The sequence below is a fragment of the Adiantum capillus-veneris genome, chromosome 11, assembly GCF_014529385.1.
Source record: "Adiantum capillus-veneris isolate H3 chromosome 11, ASM1452938v2, whole genome shotgun sequence".
NCBI lineage: Eukaryota > Viridiplantae > Streptophyta > Polypodiopsida > Polypodiales > Pteridaceae > Adiantum > Adiantum capillus-veneris.
The window spans coordinates 48,045,109-48,057,144 of NC_140941.1; the positions used below are offsets into that span (position 1 = coordinate 48,045,109).

Below are 12,036 nucleotides of genomic sequence, written 5' to 3' on the forward strand. Positions count from 1 at the left end.
AAAAGACAGCAAATCGCAGAATTGCGCTCCACAAAAATTCAGACCTTCCTCTTCCATGCCTAATTGCCCTGCACACTCTGCCAGATTGGCTTCCCCTTCATACAAAGGCTCCCTACTTTCAAATCCAGAAGCTCCAGCAGAGATCTCAGCCTCCCCTTCATAAAGTGGCTCTGAACTTGCTGAAAACGAGCTTGGAGAGGCATCCAGATCCACATTGTAACTCAGTGGCCTTGACACAGACTCCAAAGTTTGACTACCTACCACCTCAGGTTCAACAGCATGAAAATCTTGGCGATCCATTGCCTCAAATTGAACAGAGTCATCTTCTTTTGCAAGTACTGCTGCATCACCGAGTGAATGAGTCCTGTCTTGAAATTCAAGAGAGTCTGATTGACCTTCTGCAGGAAAAGTGTTTACTCCATTGTTATCTAAACCTGGCAATGAACTGTTTGTCGCTGCAGCCTTTGAAACAACTTGTGTTTCATTGCCTTCCCTATCTATTATCTCTTCAACAGAGACTATAATGCCATGTCCTCCTCTGGAATCCAGCTGATTGCACTCATTATTTTCGGATACTCTAGGAAAATGTTGAAAAGTTTCAAAACCAATATCAGAAGGGACTGAACAACAGTTCTCCTTGCTGTTTCTTAGTGTAGAGCTTTCCGATTCAGTAGCAGAGACCCACATGTTAACTCCTCCCCCTGCTGAATCCTCTGCACACGTTTCAGTCTTCAGTTCCTGTTCAGAATCTGATACTGCATCCACACTTGAAATCTTCAAAGCCTCCAGCAATTGGGCGTTCTCTTCCACGTCACCTTTGCGTTGAAGATGGGCGGTCACACTTTCCACATCACCCCTTTGTTGCAAACAATCATCAACATTGTTTGCATCCTGATTTCCAAAAGAATTGGTCTTCAATAGCACTGCCCGAGAGGGCGAAGGAACACCTAAAGTTGCGGTGGTTGCAGCAGCAAAATCCACTGTATCTGTTGATGCTGCAGCTTGAAGTTCTGCTTTAGTTGCTTGCAATTCGACAAGCTTTTCCACTAAGGTATTGTAAGAATGAGGTGCTAATATCTTACTAGTTACCTCATCCTGCCAAAAGTATGCAATTACATAAATCAGGTACCAATAACAGCATTCACATGGCATATATTGTTAAGTTAAATACAGGATGGTAAGTTTGTGCAAGGTAAAACTGACCTGAGGGTCACACAACCAGCCATGCACAAGCCCAATATCCAGCAGATCAAAGACTGCACATTCAGGAGTAAACTCGAAATCATGTATGCTGTACAAACCAACGTCATCAGTTAGAATCAGACAAACCTCTTTATTCCTAGTACACTTCACGCTCAATCACGTGACAAGCATGCCTCCAAACAAGTGTTTTGTCCATTGGTTTTTATCCTAGAGATGCAAAAATTGCAAATAGAACCGGGAGGGTAGCCTTGAATACCTTGATGATTGATAAAATATATGATTGATTAGAGGGCCAGAAATAAGAAAGAAAATCACACACAAGAAAAACTCATAGTACAAAACGGTCTAGGATAACCTAAAGAACTCATAAAAGTTAAGCCAAAGAGATTCTCAACCTAAACTAGTAAAACAGCAATCATAGGTCCAGAAACTTCAGAAAAGTGGAAATATGTAAACAGCAACCAAAAAATCATAGCAATAAAGCCTCTTAGCAAGAAAATACAACAAGACTAATAGTCAACCTTCCTTAAATTGAAGACCTTACTTACCTGCGAAAGCGAACATTCACATCTAGACCGGTAACAAGATGATGCAACAAAGGAAGAGCATCAGATATATTTTGTTGCTGATTACGTGCATACTCCTCATTTTTCCCCTGAAGGATTTCAAAACCATGTTGGATGAAAATCACACTCTTGTATTACAACGCAATCAAATGTTGTTAGAGAATAAACTACGCATGCACGAGTGAACACAGTGAACACCAATGCAAGAGCAGCTTGTGAAAAGTACAGACCTCGATGTTACTGTTGGAATCAATCAGCCTTTCAGCGACCAAAGATAGCAACCTGGATGAAGCTACTTCTGTAATGTCCAGGCCAAGGCTTAAATTATTTCTCAACAGCAAGACATTGCCTGCACATTTGTCCGCACATTTTGTTAGGAAAGAAAAACCTCCAATAAAAGAAATTTACAACAGAACTTTCGCAGTGGCTGTCACCAGCTTTCACAACAAGTGGATCCATGCATACGATACGGTGCTGTAAAATATGCAGTATGGTACACCATCCGAAAGAAAGTACGTAAAGTACAACAAGAATTTCTTATGTTAAGTAACCTTGATGATAGGGAATTGAGAGAAACAAAGAGAATACGTAAGCAAATCACGTGATTCTCAAGAAAATGGATATCTTACCAAACAAAAATGTCAGCAAAAGATCAAATGGTATGTATGGTTCGTACAAGATTATGTTGATTCAGATCCAAACATATGAGTACCAAATAAGATACATCATCTACTCATAACCAATGCACTGCCTCCTAGATCAACAATTCCCTTGTGGTTACCAACCAGCCTTTGCCCAACTCGGATGCTGCGAACAAAACTGCAAACCGGATAGACGCTCATAGAGCGAATGGCTGGATATGCAAACGTTGATGCCCACGAAGGTTAACGGCCAGCCTATACTACCCCTACGCGGGAGGATTGGCGAGAGCGGAGATGATGACGATGGATATGTCCACGAACCATGGCAAGTCCTTTGTATGATGTCTCATGAAACTGCCAAATAACACAAAGATAGAGGATCCTCTTGAGGCTTCGACAAGATTGTCGTATGATGGAAACTCTAGATGAATCCTCGTCTCTGCAACGGATGTGGCTCCAAATGTAGGCAAACGATGCCTGCGAACTCCTGCAGTGGTTGCCTCGGATTGGAACCCTTTGGCTCCGGATTGATGGCTACCGATTGCTAAGAAGATACAAAAAGTGTGGACTGGATGTGCTGCCAAAGATGTGTACACAGATCAATGACGATGCAATGCCTCTTCTAGAATGATGGAATTTTTTGAGCACATCGAACAGATGGTTGATCAAACAATGCCAAGACTCCAAAGATAATAGGCTGATCTGGACGGCACCTTCGTTTATCGTCATAGGCAGCTAACAAATCCTGATACTCACAATCAACATCTTCATGTTTCCAATGCATGTCTTCAACAATGCAACCCATCGTGTCGAAGAAGTTATGATTGCAAATATCCATGCTAGGATTTCTTTATGTCGAGGTGCTCGAGCGCACACATCAAGTCAACTACCCTCTCGCAAGTGCACCACAATTGTAACCCTCGATACACAGTGTTTGCCTTTCGCTCAAGGCGCACGGTCCTACGCACAATGGCAGGTCCTGAGTGAGAGAAGCATCCTTGGGTGAAACACTACAACACACACTCAAACACTAGAATAAAAAAAACAAAGATTAGCGGATTATTGCAAAATTACAAAGCTCTGATACCAATGTCAGGTGCAACGAATTGAAATGGTGACAAGATCTACACTTTACACTTCCACAAATCTTTACTTCTTTCCTTGCTTAAATGTGTACTACTTACCGTGAATGATGTTTCCTTTTATTTTCTTGTGAAGAGAGTGAGAGAGAGAGAGAGAGAGAGAGAGAGAGAGAGAGAGAGAGGTAGAGATGTGTAGAGAGAGAGAGAGTAGAGGAGAATGACACCTGATGGGGTCCCAACCAACCCTCTCAAGGGCTTTGCCGATGTGGTATACCTCAATGCAGACTCTACTAACTCGAATGGGGAATGTCGCCGCGATAACTCTTCAATATGAAGGACCCTCGGGGCTGATTTGATGCACCTTTGGATCCGTCTCGATGAGGGGTTGTTGATGGCCACCTGCGCTCCCGATGTAAGAGGAAAGCTGATTGCAAAAACACAGTTCTGGCTGCAAAAACGCTGGGTTGATCTAGATGTTGGAGCAAAAAACGTAAGGCAGGCTGATGCAAAAACGATGAGGCTGGATCTCTGCTAGCACTCCAAAATATGCAAAAACGTGCTCCTTTATAGGACTTTTCAGTCAGTCGGGAATTTTAGGTCAAGTCAGGAAAAATGTGCAAAAGTGGGCACAACGGAATTTTCGGGCGATAACTCATTGCTCTATGAACCATTTGAGAATAGACTCGACCAACACGTTTCTCCAACCTAGACATATATGCACAACATGTCAAATGCCCACCGAAGTGTGATAACGTCTGTCAAAACGCTCGTACAATCCATTTATACAAGGGGGTTCCAAAAACTGGAAAGCCTAATCTTTTGGACTCGTCCAAACATGCACGTTTTGCAAACAGGCTCACAAAATTGCCGGTACTAATCACCTAGGATTCTAGACACTCCTATCTAGCAATAGGTGCAAAATTGGCTCTAGAGTCGATGAAGCATGTCCACGTGGCACACACAGCCATGTGCACGTGATATCAAAGTACAACTCTAGTAACTAAGGCGAATCTGCTAAGTCCTCCATCTACTTTGCATCAAGAGCCGAAAAGTTCCTATTCTTGACCAAATTATTGCGACCAGCTTACCTTTTCCTTGTGCCCTAGGTCCTAGGACCTGATGGTTGCTGCTTTGGCTCCTTGTCCACCAACAAATCACTTTCCATCTTCAAAACTCTCTGATTTATCATCAATTATTTCTCTCTTGGGAAAGTTCGCGAAGATGTGCCCCTGTTCACTACGATCATAACACTTGCATTCTTTGAAGTACTCAAGACGTTCTTCTATTGTCAATTTAGGCCCTCTCGATTTCTTATGCTTCTTGCCTTTCTTTTTCTCCTTGGAAGACTCCTTCCCCATTGACTTTAACACTAGCTCGTCCGCTACGTAGGTCGAGGAGACTCGGTCCATGGAGAAACCGACATTTGTACCTTACAAAAGCTTCTGAATGGACCAACATTCAAGCAAACTCGGATATTTTTGGGTGATGACCTCACTCTAACATAGGTAGCACACATGCAAGAGCTGATGCCAGAGATCAAGGTGGCAAGGGAGAAAGGAAAAAAATTGCTTTCTACAGGGGAGGGAGAGTAGTGGTGTTGGAAAAACACACCGCATGACGTTGCGAGACCTATGGGACCAACCTTAAAATGGCAGCATGGAATTGTAACGGATCAATGAAGCTAGATGTAGGCGCATTTGAGGATAGCTTTAAGAAAAGAGACATTATTTCTTACTTGGAAACGCATCAGACTCCTGGCGGCACATTGCCTAGAGGCCATTGGGAGACTACTTGTAGGCAAGAAGTGAGATCAATGCATAGAGGACGAGGGTGAGGAGGTGTGGCGATCCTATTCAAGGAGGAGCTGCAACCCCTTATTCGTATTGTTTGGAGGGATGAGTAGGCTAGATATATGTGGGTCAAAGTGAGAGCGGAGACAGGGAGGCCACAATCTACATTGCAATATGCACCGCCCATCACACCTCATTATGCACCGCCCACGACAGAGTCACCCTACATGATATTGGATGAGGACATATGGGAGTTCTCTAGGGATAGAGATGTCATTCTTTTGGGAGACTTCAATGCCAAGACGGGCCAATCTCAAACAGCTTTCTACGATACCTTAGAGGAAATGTTGAGAGAATTGGATGTCAGTGATATGGAATTGGCCAGGTGTTCGCAGGATGAAGCACACTGGTTATGGGGGATATTTGACAGATTCGAGGACTGCACATGGACTCGCCATCTTAAATGGCCTCCACAGATCTCCAGCGTCGAGTGGGTTCACTTGCTTTCCTCATAGACATGGGGCCATGGATTCTGTTTTGGCTCGGCCTAGTTTCATACCCTCTATTCAGGACTTTATAGTTGGACCCAAGCCTATTGGGGTAGCAGAAGATCATGCTCTCTGTCACAAAATGATCACGTGGCAACTCTGCCCGAACACACACACACACAGTGACCCAACCTGCGGTAAAAGTGCCACGTGGCAGCAGTACAGACTCCCGTAAAACGTGCTGACATGCAGCTGATGTGGCAGTACGGACTTCCGCAAAACGTGTTGCTGACCTGGCAAATTGTACGGATTTCCGTAATCTACATTGACTGCTTTTCTAACAACTTTTTAATGCCAATTGCTTTTGGAGCCGTTTGCTTTTGAGTTTAACTGCTTTTGGGGCTCTGCTTTTGGCATCCCTTGTAAGAATAAAAGGATCCAAGGGCCTCACTCCTCAGGGCATCTGGACGCAGAGTCTGAGAGCAGAGGACCCTTCGGGAATTGTACTTTGCTCAAAGATAATATAAAAGATATATCGATAGGGGCGTGAATCTTTGGGGCCTATCTTGGGCACGGAACTATGCTAGGCCGTGTCGACCAAATTGAACTGTGATTTTAAAACAGTGAAGTATTTTAAGTGATTCTCTCGTGTGTTGTGCCGGATTCTCAGCTTGGGTTGCCCAAGCCTATGACCGTGGTATCAGATCTTGTCTATGGAAAAAACACATGGATTCAAACATCGAATCCCGCAAGAACCAAACGAACCCTCCTGATACTTCTGAAACAAGAGGCGGTATGGAAAATTCGAACGGATTCGCAGAACACGAATACGGGCCACCTTGGCCTACGCAGAGTCAGCTAATGGAGATGCAACGTCAACAACAGGTTGATAAGTGTGCAAAGCAAATGCTCAAATTTGCGAAGGATCCTCACTATGCCAAATTTTTGACGCGGCACCCGATTGACGAGGTGCACACCCGTTGGCAAAAAGCCATCGATACCCCAATCAAGTCAACCCTCAAGCAATCTCCTGTTCCATGGATGTTTACGGAAGATGAACGAACACCATGTCTATGCATTTCCTTTCAAGTAAGATGTCGCCTTGCACACCTTGGAGTGTTCCGAGAGATGACCTCCTCAGAAGGCGACGTGTAAGGTGCAGCGGAAGTGAATGTTGAACTTTGCTCAAGATGAGTGCTTGAATTGTGCTCAAGAGTTCCTTTTACTTACGGAAGGTCCGTTCCTTTAGTGAGAAAGTGCAATGGACACAAACAAAGTGGATGAACATTGTGAATGAAGGTGCATGAGACTGAGAGATAGAGAGAGAAGAGTACGACACCAGAATATTGTCAAAACCCTCCTCCGAAGGCCCCACTCTCTATGGCGAGAGCGGTCTACTATTGATTGCACAAATCTCTACAATGCTTGGACTTGCCGACGATGTCGACAACGATGAGGATGATGACGAGACGGGCTGAAATCTGAAAACGCTAAGGGCTGAAATCTGTAAATCTTTATCTGCTGAATTATGACTCTATGTCGGTGACAATGTCGATGACGACGACGCGCTGAAAACGCAAATGCTGAAATCTGCGTTTTCCGGGCTGAATCTACAAACCTTGACGGATCTCACAGTGCGGCGAGGATCTGCGAGATTCGAGACTTCTTCTGCGGTAATTGACTGCTGAAAACTGAAGACGCTGAGTCTAGGACGGATTCCGTCGCAAAGATCTGCAAAAACGTTGAGGTGTCTTGCAGATGCAAAAACGCTAGGGCTGAAAATCTTCTGCTGTGGTGGAAATCTGCTAACTGCTGTAGAATCTGCTAACGCTAGGGGATCTGCTGTCTGCTGTGGTCGCCGGGGCTGATCTGCTGTGCAAACGCCAGGGCTGGTCTATGGTGCAAAAACGCCAAGCCTTGCGGGGGGGGGGTCTTGCTAAGAAGGTGCCTGTTGAGCAAGTGCTCCTGTTGCCTCTTCTGCCAAAAAGTGCTAGCGCTAGGTTTTCTTATATACTTCACTTGCTAATTTGCCCTACCTAGTTCCCAACAAAAGTCACTGAGAAATAATAAGTGAAAAATGTCAAAAATAGGGAAAATAGGTCTATGCACTGTAAAAATGCTCTTGATGGGTTCTGATGGAAATCTAATGATCATGCTGTGTGCAACAAGAGGATATGCATCTAATCTAAGTGTCTGGACATGCACGGTCTGCGAACAGACTCACAAAAGTGCCAGATCACTTCCTATTCTAGACTGACTTGACTGAACTGAACCCTTGTCATGTTGTAGCTTGTCCACGGACACATAGGGTTGGATGTGTCACGTGACACGACGTCAAGCTGCTATATGAATTCAAAGGCTGACAAGTGTCCTAGCAGCCTGAAAAAGTATCAAACTTGACTGACTCACCCCCATCCTTGAACTCCTTGATCTTCTTGTCCTTTTGTTAACTATCTGAACTGTCCGCAAAAGATGAAGTCTCCTCCACTAAAGTACTAGATGGCTCCTCGTGCCTTCTAGACTTTTTCAAAAATCTGCTTTTCTTGCTTTTTCTCCGCTTTTTCCCATCCTCTCTAGAACTAGAACATGACGAATTGTCAAAACTCTCTGAAGACGAAGAAAACTAGGTCATCCTCGAAACGAACACGCTTCTTGGGTCTGCTTACCGCCTCAAAAGTCGACTTCCGGTCCCAATAACCAGGGAGATCCGCTAATTTCCTCTTCTTCCGAGAGTGCTTTGAGCCTTTCATTAGTCGGTTTGTCTTCTTTTTCAAGAGCTTTGTCAAAACTCTTTTTGCAAGTACAGTTTTTGCTTTTCTGCACTATAATTTTCTTTCTGCTTCCTTACCATCTTGAGAGGAGAATCGACGACCTCTCGCCATCTTGAGTGAATCTCATTAATCAAGTACTTCTTCAAGTGATTCACATTTTTCGGAAATTTGGATTACTTGATCAATCTTTTCACACACGTTCTTGAAGTTGACGCTTGTACTCCGCTCTATCGAAATTCCCCGCCGGAAATTTGCCAAAATCTCTTGACTGCTTTGTCATGTACGCACTTCACTTGCGCTACGTGGACATGCTTCTGCTACAGTCGAGCATGAGTCATTAGCTTAGGACATAGCCTGGCACCTTTGTGAGCCTCTTGTAGGACGTGCATGTCCAGGCCGGTCATAGTTGCATACCCTCTCTTGCACAAAACAGTATTTCAATAAATAGGCATTACCGTGCGGGAACCACCTCTTATTTAAGTGATTTCAGCATTTTAAAAGCATGGTCGTGGGGCTGAATTAGTCCCTGCTCGACCCAGATTTTGCCTCCTATATAGGCAGCCCATTGGCCGCTTGTAGAAGCAAAAGATGCAGGGTGAACAGGGAGCACCCAACCGTGCCGCATGACGAGCCAGCAGCCCAGCGTTTTGTCAAATTGAAGACCAGTGTTTTCAGCAGAGCATGACCAGCGTTTCCAGCAGACCATGATCAGCGATTTCAGCCCAAGACAGCCAGCGTTTCAACTTGAAGCGCCAGCAGATTCAGCGTAGCCTCGTTGTGGTTGTAGACCCCTTACCATCGACACTGCTAGCAGATCCTAACTTTCAGACTGAGCATCATCATCAACACAGTACCCCAGCACCTCGTACCCTTGTGCCTTGGCTCTACATAAGGATCCACAGACCCCTCAAGAACCTAGTCATCGTCATCGTCATCGTCGACATAGATCCACACACCCGTCAAGAACCTTGTCATCGTCGTCGTCGACATAGATCCACAGAACCTCGTCGTCGATTTCATAGTCTTCGACATAAACTCACCAGTACCCAACATCAGTAGCATCAATACCCAATAGCATCAACACCTCAGCATTTAGCATCATTGTATGAGCATTCTGCAAGAATAAAGAAAGTACTCGCTCTAGCAATAGAGCAAGGGAGCCCTTGAGGGTTTGGGACCCGACATTTGGTGTCGTCTCTCTCTCTCTCTCTCTCTCTCTCTCTCTCTCTCTCTCTCTCTCTCATGTCTCTCTCTTTCTTTCAGTTCAGTTCAATTCTTATTCTTTCAAGTGAAGTAAAGTGTCCCTTGTGTTTGTGCGGAGTACTAGATCCAAGCTAAATCCATAAACACTTCTGCTGCACCTGACATACTTGGAAAATTTTCCAAAATCTGTGTTGATTTCTTTTGTTCCCATGCTGGGATTCAACTTTTCTTCATCTCTCCACAGACCAAAGGTCAAAAGGGTGTCGCCTCTGCCAGATTCTCCACCAGAACCCATGGGAGTTACAGAGAGGATCGGATCCTCCATATAAGAAGAATCGTTTTGAGCTTTGATACCACTGTTACAAGTTTGGACACTCCGAGAGAGAGAGAGAGAGAGAGAGAGAGTCGACACGGCACGATGTAGTTCTGAGCCAAGACGCACTGGCCCCAAAGACTGGCGCCTCTTTCGATATTTCTTTATTATTGCTTTTTGCAACGTACAACTCCTTGGGAGTCTACTCTCTCCAAGACTGTCACAAAATGATGATGTGGCATGTCCACTCATAAGTTGTTCCAACTTATTGGGTACCTGTCCGATGGGGCCCTTGCGGACACGGAGAGAAATAAAAGAGAGATCGTAAAAGTGCAGATGTGGCATCGTTGTACGGACAGGCTGCGTTTTATGTTGACTATTGTCGTGGCAACGTACGGAATTCCGCAAATTGCACTGGCAGTTTGAAGCGCCAGCTTTTGGGCCAAGAAGCTTTTAGAACTCCAAGCTTTTCATGTACTGCTTTTGAGAAGGCCATGGGCCTATAAATATGTATCAAGGATCTTTCTTCTGTCAGATTTGCATGAGAGCACTGTGCAGAGAGGACCCACGGAATTTGTACTTTGCTCGATTCTTCATAAAAAAATAAATACCGAAAGGGGCGCCAAACTTTGGGGCCAATACCTCTGGGCACGGGATTTTCTCGTGTCGGGTCGGATTCCTGACTTGGGATGTCCAAGGTAGTGGGTTCCCACGGGAAACTCTTTCGACCTTCTTCAGCAGGACGAGGTTCCAGCTCCACCCTCCACCTCAACCTCACCTTCAACAGCCCCTCCTCCCCCCAAGTTCTCCTCCGTCCCTCCCCCCCCCCCCCCCCCCCCCCCCCCCCCCAAAACTACCCCCCCCTCCTACCTCATCTTCTCCCGTTCCTACCCCACAGCTGACCCATGGAGTAGGACCTTCCTCGGGTGCTAGGAGATCTCTTGGCAGCGCTTTTTCCACAAGTCGCTTGGCAAGAGGGACAGACTTTCTTGCGAACCCCCCTTCTGGTGTAGATGTCTCCCTTTGCAACAGTTCCTCGTAGACTGACGAGCTTTGACATTCGTTGCAGGTGGGACTTCTTCGCCTACAACTTTACACGGTTTCTCGACGACCCTTCACTAGACTTTGAGGCAGCTTGCTTCAGAGTTCATGTATTGTTCCTTGCAGCTAGAGGGATAGAGACCCTGGACACAGCGGTTGGCTTCTCTTTTCCCCTTTATGGCAAGGACAAGTCTGAGTGGACTCTGGACTCAATGATGGAGTGGCTGCAAGCACAGGCGCTCAAGTTCTCTCACCACATGCGAGACTTGGAGGTTACAAACCGGGTACAGACTTTGTAGCCGTTGGCCAAGTTCTCAGTGACACCTCCAGACTTGGCAAGATGTAGACACATTGTGGTACACCTCTTTGCCGACACGTAGAGCCCACCATGCTATGTATACATACATGAGGACTCCTGGACAAAGGAGGTTGTCCTACGCACGGCACTCCCTTCTTGGGCCTGGGCTAGGCATTCTTTGCACACGCATACCTCTGGGACGCTCGGATGCGGATTATTCCCCATCCAAGCCAGCCTCGAAGATCGCACGGTTAGCTGCTACTGTAGCATCAGTTCTGTCTCATTCTCCATGAGGATTGTGTCATAGAACGTGCAGAGATAAGGTGGGCACCAGTTTCAGCACCAACGGGGTCGATTGTGTCAGGAGCTTCAGCGATGCCTTATGGGCAGAGAGATTGATCTTCTTATGTTGCAAGAGCATCATCTTTGTGAGAGCTGCATTAGACGATGTGGTCAACTTTTGTGTGGGCGATATGAGACATTTTGGTCAGTTGCATTTGGACTTGGTGGTATCCACGGAGGGGTATGTATGACTATTGCGGACTATTGGCATCAGGCCATATGGTAGAGGTATTATTGTGTCTGGCAGGGCCCAAAGAATTACTATGCAGATTCAGGGCTATCTCATGGGCTTCCTGAA

At 45.6% G+C, this 12,036-nt stretch overlaps 1 protein-coding gene across 1 annotated transcript in view; it reads right to left on the reverse strand.

Annotated features, from left to right (window-relative positions):
* Positions 1–12,036, reverse strand: part of LOC147447205 (uncharacterized) — a 33,828-nt gene that overhangs the window by 3,321 nt on the left and 18,471 nt on the right. The window contains exons 3-6 of the mRNA XM_086523081.1: positions 2,000–2,118; positions 1,752–1,858; positions 1,204–1,291; positions 45–1,095 (exon numbers count right to left, since the gene is read on the reverse strand). Coding sequence (XP_086379207.1) covers positions 45–1,095; positions 1,204–1,291; positions 1,752–1,858; positions 2,000–2,118 — 1,365 coding nt within the window. The remainder of the gene's footprint in view (positions 1–44; positions 1,096–1,203; positions 1,292–1,751; positions 1,859–1,999; positions 2,119–12,036) is intronic.